This window comes from Sapajus apella, unplaced genomic scaffold (genome assembly GCF_009761245.1).
Source record: "Sapajus apella isolate SASKATOON/1434 unplaced genomic scaffold, GSC_monkey_1.0 scaffold8, whole genome shotgun sequence".
Lineage (NCBI taxonomy): Eukaryota > Metazoa > Chordata > Mammalia > Primates > Cebidae > Sapajus > Sapajus apella.
The window spans coordinates 3,911,873-3,929,298 of NW_022436948.1; the positions used below are offsets into that span (position 1 = coordinate 3,911,873).

Sequence of the window (17,426 nt, forward strand, 5' to 3'; positions counted from 1 at the left end):
TGCTGTTGCCGTAGAGACCCCATATCTGGTCACGTATGCACTTGAGGATGTGCGGGACAGCCTCGGTAGACAGGTTCCCAAGAGCACAGAATGAAGTGGTGTGTGCAAAGTGCTCAGGACCCAGGAAGTGCGGATGATGTGGCTGTTTTATTACAACGATCATCTCTGATGGATAATTTTACGTGTCAACGTGGTTGGGCCACAGTACCCAGGTATTGGGCCAAATGTTATTTTAGATGTCACTATGAAGGTATTTTTTTTAAGAATGAGATTACCATTTAAGTCACTAGACTGAGTAAAGCAGGCCACCTTCCAGAGGATGGGCTCCGCGGTGCTGGCTCAATCTTTTTAAACTGCTGGAAGTCCTTATTGAAAACATCTAAAGTTTTTAAAATCAGAAAATGGTCCTTGAATGTCTTGACACATCACTGTGGGTGGGTCTCATCCAACCAGTTGAAGGCCTTAAGAGGAGACAAACTGGGGTCCCATGAGGAAGGGGGGTTCTGCCTCCAGCCCACCTTTGGATTTGAGCAGTAACTTCAATGCTTTCTGGGGTCTCCCATCTGCTGGCCTGCCCTGCAAACTGTGGACTTGCCAGGCTCACAGTCTTGAGCCCATTCCTTCACCTAGATCTCTCCTCTCCCTGTCACTCTCTGTCTCTGTCTCTCTCTGGGGAACACTGTTGAATACACCATCGTCTTTGATCCACTTTCTAATACAGTCCCAGGTGTGCAAATGGATGCAGCTGAGATGCAGGAATGAACCAGCAGTGAACAGACACATTGATGCGCTCTGCTCACATCTGGAGGACAGAAGATGCATTCAGCGGAAGGCATCAGGGTAATGAGGGAGCTGCTGCCTTCCAACAATCGAGAAACATGTCATGGAGTGGACAGGCACTCAGGTGCTCAGGGACGACTGAGGGGAAAGATCCCAGCAACTTGCAGCAGTGAGAACTCCATGCTCTGGAATAGGAAGGGGGTGATGGTGATGGGGGCCCCCAAAATGAATGTGTCTGGGAGAAACAGGCAGGGTGGTCAGAGGAAGACAGTGAATGAGAAACAGAGACTGGAAGGCTTCAGGAATCCTCCTTGGAACAGCACATGGTCAATTTCCCCAAGGGGGAATTCACTCCATGGAAGCAAAGATATTTGAAAACTCTATTTAGAAATTATACACTGTCACAGTCCAGTGGCCACACAGGCCTGTCTCAGCAGGAGCTCTGTGTGATTTCTCGGGGCTGAATTGGGCACAAAAAGTCCTTTGCCTGCCCAACAGCTTCTACTGACATTTCGCTCTTTCTTTCAGTGAATTCTAGCATTTTAAATTTCCAATTCCATTGGGAAAATTCAGGAGACTTTGTTTCTAATGGTTATTAGAATGTGGAAAATACAACAAATTAAAAAACGTGAAAGAGTATCCGTAATCCTCCAACTCAGTTAACCACAGACTCTAACCCTGTTTCCCTCATCCATCCACATTTGGGAATGTTGCCTTATGGCTTTTTGAATTTGAACCACTTTTTCAGGAAAAGCAAATTGTAGTCGAGTAGAAGGTGAAGGGAAATGGTGCCTCATTTTTTTTTTTTTTTTGTGACGGAGTTTCACTCATGTTACCCAGGCTGGAGTGCAATGGCGCGATCTCGGCTCACCGCAACCTCCGCCTCCTGGGTTCAGGCAATTCTCCTGCCTCAGCCTCCTGAGTAGCTGGGATTACAGGCATGTGCCACCATGCCCAGCTAATTTTTTTGTAGTTTTAGCAGAGACGGGGTTTCACCATGTTGACCAGGATGGTCTTGATCTCTTGACCTCGTGATCCACCCGCCTCGGTCTCCCAAAGTGCTGGGATTACAGGCGTGAGCCACCGCGTCCGGCCGGTGCCTCATTTTTTAAAAATTCTACTTTAATTTTTTGAAAGACAGGGTCTCACTGTTGCCGCGGCTGGAGTGTAGTGACACAATCACGGATCACTGCAGCCTCGACCTCCCAGGCTCAAGCTATCCTCCCACCTCTGCCTCCCAAGTAATTGGTACAGGCATGGCACCACCATGCCCTGCTAATTTACTTTTATTTTTTATTTCGTAGAGACAGGGTCTCCCTATGTCGCCCAGGCTGGTCTCCAACTCCTGGGCTTAAGTGATCCTTCTTCCTACCTCGGCCTCCCAATGTACCAGGACTACAGGCATGAGCCACTGCGACTGGCTGGGCCTCACTTTTTTGTGCACATGTTCTCTTACTATTGAACAGGCACTCCTCCCCCATTTCCTTCTCTCCTGTTCATGTTCTTTGGCCATTTCTTCTCTCAAAGCCTTAGTGTTTTTCTTAGCAATTTTTGAATGAAGTTTTTGTAGAGGAAAAGTGAGGAGACAGCTTCTTGGTCAGTCAGTGAAAAAGGCAGGCATTAGTCACCCCAGGGGCCAAAAATGTCCAAGGGCTAGCAGCATCCAGGGACCCCTGTGCCACTGTGGGAGGGTTGAGGGCTGGGGCAGGAAATCTGCTCAAGTGGGTGACCCGTTGGGGACCATCAACTTTATGAATATCTTCTGAAAAGCACTGTGGCCAGCTTGCTCTTTGCAGGGTGGGGTTCTTTATGATGTTTATTCTGCAGAGGTCTTTGAGTTTAAGCATCTAATACTCACTGTGAAAGACAGGTCTGCTTAGTCTCACTTTAAGATCCCTTCCACTGCTTCTGAGCTTTCAGAGCTCTCCCCAGCCCAGAAATCAGAAATGCATTCACTAAGCAGTTCTATTTTTAAAATGATTTTCTGTTTCTATTTAATACTTGAGTCTGCCAGGAATTGATTTTGGTGTATGTGAGGGGATATGAAATACTATTTGTTTTCTTTTCTTTTCTTTTTTTTTCTGAGACAGAGTCTCGCTCTGTCACCCAGGCTGGAGTGCAGTGGTGTGATCTTGGCTCACTGCAACCTCTGCCTCCTGGGTTCAAGTGATTCTCAAGCTTCAGCCTCCCGAGTAGCTGGGACTACAGGTGTGCACCACTGTGTCTGGCGAATTTTTTGTGATTTTAGTAGAGACAGGTTTTCGCCATGTTGGCCAGGCTGGTCTCGAGCTCCTTACCTCAGGTGGTCCTCCCATCTCGGCCTCCCAATGGCTGGGATTACAGGCATGAGCCACAGAGCCAGGCCAATACTGTCTGTTTCTTACCCATTTCTGTCCCTATCTCTGATGTGCCCCTCATCAGATGTGACCTCTCCAGGATGCTGGCCTTGTCCTCTGGTCTCTATCCTGTGCCTCTGATCTGTTTTTTAATCTCCCTTGTGCCAGGACCATATTGTAGATTCACAATGTATTTTTAACATCTAGTCGGGTAAATATCTCTTCATTTTTATTTTTCAAAGTTTTATCTCGGCTCTCCTCTCCTGTTTATTCTTCCAGATAAACTTTTCATGCATTTGGTAAAGTTCCAACAAATGGTCCCATTGAGATTTTGCCTGGAATTTTATTAAACCTGGAAGTGACATGCTGCCACAGTTTACTGTTCTCAACCACGCACAGGGAATGTTTCTGTGTATCCAGCCCATATGCAAATGTTTGCATTTCTCCCATAAAGGTCTCAAGTCCCCACATTCTCGTAAAAGCAGTAGTGGCTCCCACACCTGCACCGAGACCCGCCCAGGAAGGGCACCTTTCCTTCTGCATCTCAGCGCCTGCCCTGCACTCCTCTGACTGTACGCCCTGGACCACCCGCCACCTGCACGGCGTCTTGATTCAGTTCATGTGTTTCTTGACTTGTCTGCAAGTTGCACCTGCTTCTTCCACAGCCCCATTGCCTGTCCTGTCTCCACCTATGAACTATGGCAGGTCCAGGCCAGTTTACTTTGCATCTTCTCATGGTGTCAGATGCCAATAGATAGAAAATGCAAACTTGGGTTGATTAAGTAGACCAAGGATACAGCCGTCACATTGGAACAATCAACAGTTTCTTCTTCAAATTAACATGCTCAGAGCAGTGAGGCACAATTCATAGCCCCACGTTGGCACAGGAAACATTGGTTGGTTTCCCCTTCCTGAGGGCAAGGTGGGGGCACGAACACCCTGCCTGCGGCTTGCTCTGCAGACTTCAGGCAGGACTTTGCTATCAACTGATGACATCTGTGAGGTTTACAGAGAGAATCGGAGTGCATTCTGCTGGTCTTTCAAATGAAATACGATCAAGATTGCGCTGAGAACATGGGTGATGGGAGGAGAAAGAAAAGGGCTTAGCATTTTCACATTTCTATTTTTCTCTTTAACTTGAGAGAGACTCTTGGCGGTTAACTTACACCACGGAAACAGACGTGTTTGAATTCTCCCTGGTTCTTAAAAGGACACAGCTGCCGTCTGGGGCTGCCTGGACAACGTCCGTGTGTTTGTTTTCTGGGGAGGCCCTGACAAAGTCCCACAGCTGGACGGCTTCAACAACAGCCACAGATTCTCTCACAGTGCTGGAGGCTGCAGGTCTGGGGTCAAGCCACGGTTGGGGCTGGCTCCTCTTGAGGCCTCTCTCCTTGGCTTGTAGATAGGCACCTTCGCCTTGTGTCCTCACAGGGCTGTCCCTCTGTGTGTGTCTGTGTCCTAACTTCTTCTACTAAGGACAAGGGTCATATTGGATAGGGGCACACCTTAATGGCCTCAGTTGAACTTAATCACCTCTTTAAAGACCCTGTCTCCAAATAAGGTCGCATTCTGAGGTCTTGGGAGTCAGGACCTCCGCATGTGGATGTTGGCGGGATGCAATTCAGCCCCTAAGTGTACCTTTCTTATGTCTGAGATACTGTACTTGCTGTAAACTTGCTCTGAGGTTTTCGAAGTAATCTGCTGTGTTTGTCTTCAGTGTGGGAGTGTCCTCGTCTTGACTGGCGCATGGCACGTGTTCTCCTGAGCCCTCACTCTCAGGCCCCACTGTTCTTTGTCCTACAACGGGGCTCCTTCTGCTCTCCTATACAGAGGATTGGAACTGCTGCGGTTTGTGAACACAGTCCTCCAGCACCAGTCCCTCCAGGCCACCTCTGATCTTCTTCAAAGCAGTGGACACACATCACGCTGTGATTTGTTGGTAGATAAGTCCGAAGAATCCCAGCACCATACGGCAAGGAGGCTGGGGTCAATTAGAGTGGTGATGGATAATTGATATGTTAATTGCCAAGTACTACGCATGGCATCGGAGCTGCAGACTCTTACTTGGAAAGGTGCCCTCTTCGTGGGTGGGGGATTCCTCCTGGTGCACCTGCAGGTCTGTTTCCAGGCACGGTAATGGTGGCGGTTCTGCTGCTTGGGTCACGAAAGTGTGAGTCCTGACCCAGGCTGGTACTCCTACCAAACATCTGAACAGCTATCTGTAGGTATTTACCAAACATCTGAACAGCTATCTGTCAGCCCATGGGTCAGTTGGCCTTTGGAGGTTACTGTCTGACCACATTTTCCACTAACAAATACCTTAGCGATGTGTGGAGACGCTCAAGGACCATTTCTTTTCTGATTTTAAAAGCTTTATATGTTTAATAAGGACTTTAGGCAGTTTGAAAAGATTTCGCCAGCTCAGTGGAGTCCAGCAGCTCCCATCATATGCCTCACTGGCCCACACGCACAGATCACTGCTTAGCAGGGTGTCTTGCTGCTCCCCCAGCCATGATGAGAGTGCTTCCAAAGCAGGACCAATCAGACACCCCACAGCACCTGGCCCAGTGCTCATGTGCTTATGTCTCTCCTTTCATCACAATTTTTGTTAATATTGATTCATTTTCTCTCTTTTTTTTTTCTGAGATGGAGCATCTCTCTGTCACCCAGTCTGGAGTGCAGTGGTGTGATCTTGGCTCACTGAAACCTCTACCTCCTGGGTTCAAGCGATTCTCCTGTCTCAGCCTCCCGAGTAGCTGGGACTACAGGTGCGTGCCACCACACCCGGCTAAATTTTTGTATTTTTAGTAGAGACAGGGTTTCACCCTTTAGCCAGGATGGTCTTGATTTCCTGACCTGGTGATCCGCCCTCCTCGGCCTCCCAAAGTGCTAGGATTACAGGCGTGCGCCACCATGCCTGGCCAATACTGATTAATTCTCAAGACAAAGTTGTCTCTAGAAAGAATAGTCCCAGAAACATCAGGCATAAAAGCTGAGATGGTTACGTTGATGACAGGTGTCTAATGTATCAACTGTGAAGTGAAAAGTATCATAGCTATTGACTCATCTTCTTCAGAGTCTTGGTGGTTTCTCTGTGACAATGAAACTCTCCCATCCTGGGCAGAGAATGAAGGACATGCTGAATGACGCAGGGCCACAGGGGAGCCTCAACCCTCCTGGAATGTAGATGGTTAGTTAGGGTGTAGCCAGCACCTCCTGTTGTTTGGATCAGGTGATGAACTAAGCTTGCAAGAAAGCAAGAGCTCCCTTGGCTGTACAGCATCACCCCCCTTCCTGCCTCCTGGGCCTGAGTCTTCTCAGCTCTCGAGCAGGGTGTTGCCTTCGGTTACCTACAATCCCTTGTGGCACCCACATCCTGTGATTTAGATGTGGCCCCTGGACCCACGGACATGTCTATGTCAGCAAATTGTGTTTCTCCTGAACTGCTGGTCTGCACGGGTCTGGGATGGCCACGACTGTTGATTGAATGTGTCTCTGTTTTCTCACCCGATGTGGGAAAGCTCAGAGCTAGGAGCTCCCAGCACATGCCACGGTGAAGACAAACTCCAGCCCTGGCTTTGTCTAGCTTCTCCACCTTTATTCCCCTTTTGACCCAACTTTCTTATATTCTCTTCTTAAAATTTAAAATGGATTAATTTATGTTTTGAGTAAGAAGTGCATTTATATGCTTCATATATGTAAATATTATGAAATGGTCGTGTTTGAAAAGTCTCTCCATTCTCCTGATTGCCAGTCCTAGAACTCACAGGTAACCATGGTTAGAAGTTTCTAGACATTCTCCCTTCCAGGGAACCTATGACACATGCATGTATGGAAATACATATTGTGCACATGTATTTACAGACATATACATGTCTTTCCCCTTCCCCCACAAGTATATCATACCACATACATTGTATTGCAACTTATTTTTGTCATTTATCAATAAATATTCCATATTTTTTCAAATCAATACACAAAATTCTCCCTCTTGATTATTTTAAAGCTGCAAATGTTTTATTGTATGGATGTGTCATAATTTAATCTATGGACTTATTTTTAAAATGTAATGATCTCTTCCATAGGGGCAGTTGAGGTCATAGTTGGAAGCCCAAGTGTGGGATTAGGTATAAAGCTGGAATCCTGCCTCCCCTGCTCACTTGCTGTGTGAACACAAGCGAGTGATTTGATCTCTTTATGTATCAGTTTCATCATCTGTAAAATGGAGCAATAACAGTGCCTACCCCAGGGATATTGGAGAAGTAAATCAGTTAATAAAGGACATACATGGAACAGAGCCAGGCATGGGGCAGGGGGGTGATGTTAGTGTGCAAAGCTATTGGGCATCTCTTAAGCTGCCTTAAAATAGATTTAAGTGGATTATGAATTAACACATCAATAAGGAAGTGTGACTACTGCTGCATTTTTCATCCCAGATTTGCATTTTGTGGTCCTTAGTTCTTATTCATTAAGGCAAGAAGTTAAATGGCCTCAAGCGAAGATAATATGGAATGCCACGTCTGGACAAAGCGAAGGTGATACGGAACGCCACGTCTGGACAAAGCGAAGGTGACACGGAACGCCACGTCTGGACAAAGCGAAGGTGACACGGAATGCCACGTCTGGACAAAGCGAAGGTGACACGGAACGCCACGTCTGGACAAAGCGAAGATGATACGGAATGCCACGTCTGGACAGCCTTGGGGCTTTGGCTGTTCTCCTTGAGTGTCAAGTTGCCACTATGTTTAGTGGGGAAGCGCAGGGACACAAATGCTGTCCCTGGCTCATTATACAAATCTCGGTGTATGAATAATTAGCAGAAAGAAATATAATACCTAAAGAAATCAGCCATAGTCACCAAATCTCCTTTTATAAATATTTCAGACAATACTTCCATTATTTTTACTACTATTCCTTGCAAATTCTAATGATTTCACCAAGAGCTTCTATTAGGTACTATTAAACCATCTTTTCTTTTCTTTTCTTTTTTTTTGCAGGGGGGAGTTGGTTAAAAATAACCAATAAGCAATCATTTATTTTAGCTCTTCAAAGTATATTCTTTCTAAATTTACTCAAAATGCTAGTCTTATTAGTTATCCTTATAGTCTCTGACAATTTTTAAGTAGTTTCCAATGACAACTCAAATAAAATGTCACAATTTTCATAGTTTTGCTTTGTGTATGAACCTCAGTAGGAAGGGTACAGGAAAGAATTCCCTGGATATATAGATGCTAGAAATAGATGTCCACAGCAAGTGTCCAGCACAGATCTGAAAATCTATAGATTGAATAGACGCTGATTCATCTGTGTCCAACTTAATGACTTATTTATTTGTCAGGGTGGTGGGGGGAACCCTAGAGAAGCTGTGGGAAATTTTGGGAGAGAAGTAAACAAATGAGTGAAACGGTAAAATGGTTTTAAGACCTCCTGCCTGAAGATAGAGGGATGGCCATGATGGTGGTTTTCCAGGCTCTCTTCCCCAGCCACACAGCTCTGAAGGGGCCAGGAAGCCCCGAACCACAACATAGGGTTTTCTGTGCCTTTCTGCCCTGCTCCTCCTACTCTCATCATTCAGTTGTTCCAACCATCAGTCTTGACACCTGCAAGAGCTCCACCCCAGCATGCACACCCGTGAGGTTGAGCAGCTTTTCTCTTTATTCACCAAGTGTATTCTGACCTCTGTCTGCTCTCTCCACTCTCCCAACTGGAACCTGGGAGAAGAGAGTGAAAAAGCTCACGAGAGCTACCTTCTCGTGATGCAAAGGCTTTACAGCGTGGCAACTTGGCTAGACTGAACGACAGTCCCTAGACTTCTTTTTTAGCACATGACTGATCAGGGTGGGCTATGCATTCTCATGACAGCTGGAGCATGGAAGAGAGGCAGTAGTCATCCTAAGCATCACACACAGCCTTCCCAGCTATTCCATCAAATGCTAGTCTAGGTGCTGCTAGAAGGAGATTTTGCAAATGTGATTAGATCCCCTGAGCAGTTGAATTCAAATTAATCAAAAGCAAGAGTAGTCTGAGCAGACCTGACTTACACAGTGGAAAGGCATTTTTTTAAAAAGTTTAGGCTTTCCCCAAGCTCAGAGACTCATAGCAGCTGTGTCTGCGATTGCTTTCCCATCCCCCGTGTGTTCCTTCCAGCTGCCCACATGTGGACAACAAGCTTCCGCTTGCCCGTGGGCTTTCAGCCTGATTAGGATCCTCCCTTCCTGCTGCCTGCCCTTGCTCAGCTAGCCCCAGTAATTCCATAAGGCAATTTGTTGTACCAATCCATATAGATGTGTATATACATATATGCCTTTCTATACATGTATGTGCGTATGTGATACATGTGTGTACAATATAAAGTATTACGTGGAGTTGACCAACTGCAGGCCAAAAATATTTTTTAAAAAATTAATCGACAAAAAACAGCAGCAAGGCGAGGTGGCTCATGCCTGTAATACTAGAACTTTCAGAGGTCGAGGCCGGCAGACCACCTGAAGTTGGGAGTTCGAGACCAACCTGATCAACATGGAGAAACTTTGTCTCCACTAAAAATACAAAATTAGCCGAGTGTGGTGGTATATGCCTGTAAACTTAGCTACTCGGGAGGCTGAGGCAGGAGAATCTCTTGAACCTGGGAGGTGGAGTTTGCAGTGAGCCAAGATCTGCCATGCATTCCAGCCTGGGCAAAAGAGCAAAACTCCATTCTCAAAAAAAAAAAAATAGCAATACAACAATTTTAAAAATACAAATAAAAAACAATACTGTAGAACAACTATTTGTATAGCATTAACATTATATTACATAAGTAATCGAGATGATTTAAAAGATACAGGATGATGTGCATACATTGCATGTAAATACGACAGCATTTTATATTGGTGACTTGAGCACCTGAGGATTTGGGTATCTGTGGGTGTCCTGGAACCAATGCCATGCAGATAGCAAGGGACAACTGCATGAATATTTATATGTATTATATATTGTATGCAAGTGATCGCTTCTGCTTCTCTGGTTACACTTTTACTAAATTTGGTATCAGGAATGGGGAGCTGTTGTAACAAACATGGGTGCTCTTCACCTGCAGATGGGGTTACATTCCAACAAACCCATCATACCTTGAAGATGCATTTAATGCACCTAACCTACTGAATGTCATAGCTTAGCCTCGCTTACCCTAAACATGCTCAGACACAGTAGCCTATAGTAGGGCAAAATCACCTAACACAAAGCCTATTTTGTAATAAAGTGTTGAGTACCTCATATAACTCGTAAAATATTGTACTGAAAGTGAAGCACTGAATACGGGCACTTGAAACACAGTTTCTATTCAAAGAATATAACTTTCGTACCATTATGAAATCCTAAGTCAAACCATTGTAAGTTGGAAACCTTCTGAACTTAAAATGTGGAAACAACTCTGGGACTTGGCAAAGTTGAGTAGAGGCTGAGAGACTTTTGAGAACATGGTAGAGAAGGCCCAAATCACCATGAACAGACTGCCAGTGGAAATGTGGATGCTGAAGGTGAATCCTTCAGGGAGGACTCAGAAAGGGATGCGAAATGTGTTCCAGGAAATCGGAGCAAGGAGGATCCTTCCCTTGTGTGCCAGAGAATTTAATGAAGTTGTCCATGGAGAGCAGGACTTGTAAGCGATAATGCTGGTTACATAGCTAAGGATATTTCCAAAGTGTTAAGCATATCACCTGGTTTCTTCATGTTGCTTATAGTGCAGCAGGAGAGGAAAGAGATAAACTGAGGGAAGAACATTGAACGAAAAAGAACCAGTGCCTGATGATTCTGAAAATCCTTAGCCTCACCAGATGATGCTAAAAGGCTAAAATTAAGGGATTCACCAGCTGATGAAGAAGTGAATCACCAGGAGTCCTACAGATTCAAGGAAATCACTTCCACCAAGTGTGTACCAGGGCAAGAAGCCTCAGCTGGGACCCCAGCCCTGGCAGGCACCTCGATTACAGCCTTGAGACCCCAGGCTGAGGACCCAGTTAAGCTGACTCTGACTCTCAACCCATGAATACAATAAGATAATAAGTGCACTTTGTTTTAGCTGTTAATTTTGTGGTAATTCATTATACGGCCATAGAAAACTAACAGTACACCCTATGACTTTAAAGTTTATACTCGGGGCAGAAGAATAAATAAACCCAAGGTCAGGACCACTGCGTGTAATTTATTATGTTTGTGATAAGGAAATAGCATTTTGCAATAATTTTGGGATTACAATCTCAAACTACTCTAAGGCAGAGTAATTCATTCTTTTTTGAATGTTATCGTCAGAAAACCACACATGAACCAAGACGTTTACTATGCACCTGCAGGAATAATTTTGCCAGCATAGAGAATGCATTTTACTAATGATGGAATGCTTTAGAAGCACAGTGTTTGCAGGTGGGCACTCTGATGCAGTAACAGAGAGATGATGGGGCTGCAGCTGGAGGCAGCACTCACCTGTGCTTAACCCAGGTGTCAGACTCGCTGGCTCGATCCGTGTAGTTTTCCGGCAGGAAGCCCCGGCAGCCTGTCCGCTGTGAGATCCCAATCACCCAGCCCTCGCTGGCTTCGTCCTGCTGTGTGGGGTCCACAAAGATGTAGTCGCCAGGACTTAGCGTCAGCTCGTCCGCATTCTGGGGTTGGTACTGGAAGAGGGCTCTCAGGGTCTAGAAAAAGGCAAGGGGCTTCATGTCTCGAGCAAAGATTTACTTTGGAAAACGGCAGCAGTGGGAGGTTTGTCACCTGCTACCTCCTGCTCTCTGCCTCCTCCAATGTGTGCTGTGTCTCCAAGACACTGTCCAAAGCTTTGTCTAACGGTACATACCATAGAATATAACGAAATGCAGCATAGAATTCTTTGGATAGATTTAGAAATACATTCTGGGGCTGGGCGTGGTGGCTCATGCCTGTAATCCCAGCACTTCGGGAGCCTGAGGCTGGTGGATCACAAGGTCAGGAGTTCAAGACCAGCCTGGCCAACATAGGGAAACCCTTTCTCTACTAAAAATACAAACATTAGCCGGGTGTGGTGGTGCATGCCTGTAGTCTCAGCTACTTGGGAAGCTGAGGCAGAAGTATCACTTGAACCCACAAGGCGGAGGATGCAGTGAGCTGAGATCGCGCCACTGCACTCCAGCCTGGGAACAGACCCAGACTGTCTCAAAGAAAAAAAAAAAAAGAAAAGAAAAAAAGGCAAATGTTTTGGGATCTATCCATCATCCATCCACCTAGGTACTTTTTCGTCTACAAAAGATCTGAAGGCACAAGCCAACCTTCACATCCGCCTTCCTTGGTGTGAGGTTATTGACACCTTCTTGTATGACACAGAACATGGTGGATTCATTCACACTTGCTCTCTGGATCTGAAAGAAGCACCGCACACTTCATGGGGAGGAAGTCTCAGAATGAGGTTTCATTCAAATCATTATTTAAAGTGAATTGTGCTCACTTTGGCAGCATATACAACTAAAATTAGAATGATACAGAGATTAGCATAACCCCTAAATTAAAAAAAAATAAGAATAAGCAAAACATGTATTTACAACAGTCTCTTTCTGTTTCTTTCTTCCCTTCCCCTCTCTTTCTTTCTTTCTCTTTCTCTCTCCTTCCTTCCTTCCTTCTCTCCCTCCCTCCTTCCTTCCTTCTTTCCTTCCGTCCTTCCTTCCTTCCTTCCTTTTTTTCTTGCCAGTCTCCCTGTTGCCCAGGCTGGAGTGCAGTGGTGCAATCTTGGTTCACTGCAACCTCCACCTCCCAGGTTCAGGTGATACCCTGAGTAGCTGGAATTACAGGTGTCTGCCACCATGCTTGGGTAATTTTTTGTATTTTTAGTACAGACGGGGTTTCACCATGTTGCCCAGGCTGATCTTGAACACCTGACCTCAAGTGATCCACCTGCCTTGGCCTCCCAAAGTGCTGGGATTACAGGCATGAGCCACCGCACCTGGCCTCCTTTTCTAATCCTGGAAATGCTTTTATTTGGTGTTAAAATTTCTGTGCATCTCTGACTCACATATAAAAGAATGCTAGTTGCAAATTGCACAAGAGAGAGAATGGTTTTAGAGAAGCAATAGAAATTTCCCTTGCTACTAAAATATCTCCCTTGGAGGGCTCCAGGGGTATGTGCCGTCAGGTGGGGGCCGTGCATTCATCTGTTTCTTAGGAGCCCCCGCCCGGCTCTCTCACCTGGTAGTGCACGAAGCGCATGTCTCGGGAGTAGAGGGCTGCCGTCCACTGGCAGCCGTGGCCCAGGGGGATGGCTCTGGCCAGCTGCTCCAGCGTCCTCTGGTGGTGGGGGTAGAACTTGTGGGCCAAGGTCAGATGTAGCTGCTTGGTGCATGGCTTCACGGTACAGTCTGTGAAATCAGGGAGACACAGAGGGTGCCAGGGCACCGTTACCTAAACGCCTCCTTCCTTCCTTCTTCCTGCTCCCTCAACAAGGCAAGGACTCGGCCCGCTCAGGACTCACACCATAAAGGAGATGGCTGGATATCTGCAGATTTTTCCAGCAAGCAGGGAAGAGGAGGGCATGGAGATGTGGGCTCAGGGTCTTGGGGCCTATCGGTTTGCAGGCCAGCTGCACAAATGCACAATTCAGACACACAGAGTGAACAGCTGCTCCGTTCCCCAGGGTGTGCGCATTACCCAGTGGCCTGGACTTATAGGCCCGAGCTCCAGTTCACTGGCTTGTTGTTTAATTGTAGAATTTCAAGAAAACTCTTTAGGCAACACAACTATAAAACACACAATGTCTGAGGGTTCACCTTGTTTTCGTGAAGCAGGAGGTCCTGGGAGTGGCTGAGTCTCTGGTCTTTTTGGGCGTCCTCTGCCCCAGTGGCCCTGGCCCTCCCTAGTCTTGCAAGGGGGCTCTCAGGCCAGTCAGCAGAGTAGCTGGCGTCACCGACGCATCTGGGATCTGATTTCAGTTGGGCCACAAAGTATTTTATATCCTAGGGAGGCGGTCGGTGTCTTGATGGGAACAGCACAGACTTTGGGGTGGACAGACCTAGTTTTAGGGCACACTGTGCCCCCCTTTTGCAAAGTGACCTTGATCGAGCCTCTGGGCCTGGCCCAATTTCTGTTTCAGCAGCATTTGCTGGAGGATGGCAGTGGCTGCTTGCCGTGGGAAACCGGCCTCTTAAAATTTCCTGCTAGACACGCTGTGTCGGTGCAGAGGTCACCTGCCCCCGCTCCATGGCAAGGCACTTGCAAACAGAATCTGCTCACCCCCTAAAAAATGTCGAGGGTAATGCAAGCCTTTCCTCAGACCCCTGAAGTTAGGGCCCACTGCTGTCTCCCACGTGAGAGGTGAGCCTTTAGAGGCAAACGGGAAGCTCCCACGGTCTCTGGCCGGCCCAGGTGCTGAGGCTGCGCAGCCCAGAGCGGCGGGAGTGTGTAGGTGGTGGGGAAATTCCTTTTCTGACTATTTTTTAGCAGTCAGGGAGGACGGCCTTGCCATGTGAGTAAGTGTGGCCTGGGAAAGACCCACTGCTAGTGGCTGACGTCAGAGTGAGTCACACCGACTTGTGAATGGGCCCTTGTGTGTCCTCCTCTCCACAGACCCTTGCCTATGGGGATGTTTCACTGCGGAGGGCCAGTGCGGGCAGGGTGCCTAGTACACTTGCCCTAGAGGGAGCTTGTTTACTTCAGAGCAGTCACTGGTCACTTGTCACTGGGAGAGGCCCCTCTACCCGCTCGGCATCAGGCTGAGGGCATGGGCCAGAGAAGGGCAGGACAGAGCCTGCTCTGGGTCAGGGCGTGGATGTGAGGTCAATGCTGGCTCCCACAGGAAGTGGGGCCTCTCAGCATGAACCCAGGTGGTGTGGAGCAGGACAGAGCTGGGTTCACATCCTGGCTTCACCAGACTGGTTAGGGCGCTGGATCGGTTTCCAACAACAGACATTTATTCTCTCCTGTTTCTGGAGACCAGAGGTTCAAAATCAAGGTGTGCTCTCCCTGAAAGCTCCCGGGAAGGGTCGTTCCTTGCGTCTTCCAGTTTCTCGTGGCCTCAGGCAACCCTTGGCTTGTGGCCACATCACTCCCGTCTTTGCCTCAGTTGGGATATGGCTTCTCTGTGTCTCTGTGCGGCCTCTCCACTTATGGGGACCCACCCTAATCCAACGTGCCCTCCTTCTAACCAACCACATCTGCAAAGGTCCTATTTCCAAGTGAGGTGTGAGGTCTGAGGTTCTTGGTGGACATACATTTTTAGGGGACACCACTGCACAAACCACAGTGACCTTGGGCAGGCCCTTTACCCTTCACAGCCTCAGTCTTCCTGTTTTTAAGATGTTGCCATTGAGGTTCACTAGGGAAGCCTGGGGTATGAAAGAGCCATCATTTGACAAAGGGGACTCATTCCACAAAGGGGTTACTTTCTAATTATCCAGCAGATTCGGTCTCCAGACTCACAAGCTGGCATCCAAATGGAAGCTCAGGATTCATGGTTGGATTTATGGGCCAAAATCTGTGTTTCACATGTGTCTGAGGACAGAGACAGACACGTTCCTGGGGAGAGAAAGGAGGGCCCCCTCCCACCAAGGCACTGCGGCCTTGTCAGATTTTGGAGCTGGTAAATCATGGCAACGCCGAGCACCTTCTGCGTCCGCGGAACTGGGGCGGGTGCGCTACAGCCTCAGGAAACATTGTTCTTGAAGAGTGAGAGCCCTCATCGTTTTGTAGACAAAGAAAAGAGACAGAGCGAGTGGACCTGACTTGATTAAGGTCACGCCACTCATCAGGGACACAGAAAAAATCCACACCTTCTGATGCCAAATCCAGAATCCTTTCCACCAAACCCCAGCCTTGGGCTCCAGAGCAGGGCTGGTGTTTGGAGAGAAGGGAATTTTGATGATTCTCAACATGAGTCTAAATAATCTTTCCCTGGAGAGGCCAAGGAGAGAGCACTAAGCTCATTCTGAAAATACAGTAATAGGTCACATAGGGCTTGTGTGTCTCCCACTCGAGGCCGAGAGTGGGAGGCCCTGACCCCCCATGTGCACCGGCCTCCAACCCTGTCACGGTCACCCAGTCAGGCTTGATGCTTGGAACACCCCTCTAGGGCAGTTTCCCAGGCTGTTGGCATATAGCTAAGCATTTGAAAAACCACTTAATGTGAACAAGGCTATTTCTACTTAAGGAGAAGACCACTGTGGGTCCAGAAGCTTCCTATCGGCCCGCATTTTTGTAGGAAGCTTCCTATCGGCCCGCATTTTTATAGGAAGCTTTCTATCGGCCTGCATTTTTGAAGGCTGCAGTGGCTCACGAAGGAGGCTGTAGTTAAATTCTTCAGCCTCAGGTTAAGACCATGTCCAGGCACCTGGCTGAAAATCCAGAAGTGGACACGGAACTGCCTTGGTGAGGACAGGTGCATCCACTGAGCCTGGGAGAAAGCCCACCCAGCCATCCCACCATTACTGTGGGCTCTGCTCCCCTGGAAGCGACCCACTGCATCTGCGTGCTGGGAGCTGAACCCGCCACGAAGAGTTCACGCACTGCGAACCTGGCCCTGTGTTTGCAACTGGCCAGGGCTGCTCACCTGCTAAGAGAGATGCTTCTGTGGCGAAGGTCATGGCGAATTCCCGGATGACGTCTGCGGGGCTGCCGTTGATGAAGAAGCCGAGGTAGCTGATGGAGGAGTGGAGAGCCAGGGGCATGGCCGTGGGGAAGGAGCCTAGGAGCCTGTCTCCAGCTCTCTTCAGTGCCTCGTACAGGCACTCCACCTTCTGGTCTTCACACTAAGGGGAGAGAGAGCCCGTGTTTCCTCACCTCTCATCAGAAGTCATCTATTAATTTAATAACAATCGGCAGCAATTAAAGTGAGACCCTTTTCTGTTCAAAATGCTGTAACAGTTTATCTCGTCCCTGTGTGTCTGGGGTTATGGATTTGTTCTATACCTGGACCTCAGTTTTTCAAATATTTCAGGTCAATTTCCTTGCAGGATGGTGTCTCCTCTAGGTGCCCAGGTTGGAAATCCCCTGGTCCTTGAGCTGCATCCCCTCCCTCCATGGCGTGTGTTCATCACCTGCTGGCCCTTTCCTTAGTCCCATGGCATTGCTCAGGTTTGCACAATTTGGCTTCTGGAGGTTTCCAGCAGACTCCAAGGCTGCCCAGGCACTGCTCAGAACCTGCAGTGGAGGGGGGACTGAGCAGTGGAGGGGGACTGAGCAGTGGAGGGAGACTCAGCAGTGGAGGGAGATGGAGCAGTGGAGGGGGACTCAGCAGCAGAGGGGGACTCAGCAGTGGAGGGGGTACTGAGCAGTGGAGGGGGACTGAGCAGTGGAGGGGGACTGAGCAGTGGAGGGGGACTC

At 47.8% G+C, this 17,426-nt stretch overlaps 1 protein-coding gene across 4 annotated transcripts in view; it reads right to left on the minus strand.

Moving 5' to 3' along the window:
- UBASH3A (ubiquitin associated and SH3 domain containing A) overlaps positions 1–17,426 on the minus strand; it is a 46,738-nt gene that overhangs the window by 23,060 nt on the left and 6,252 nt on the right. For 3 of the 4 annotated variants that reach the window (XM_032276796.1, XM_032276793.1, XM_032276794.1), the window contains exons 4-6: positions 16,654–16,852; positions 13,302–13,471; positions 11,577–11,785 (exon numbers count right to left, since the gene is read on the minus strand). In XM_032276796.1, the coding sequence (XP_032132687.1) occupies positions 11,577–11,785; positions 13,302–13,471; positions 16,654–16,852 (578 nt within the window). Of the gene's footprint in view, positions 1–11,576; positions 11,786–13,301; positions 13,472–16,355; positions 16,469–16,646; positions 16,853–17,426 lie in introns of all 4 variants that reach the window. The other variant, XM_032276795.1, reaches the window with a different exon arrangement.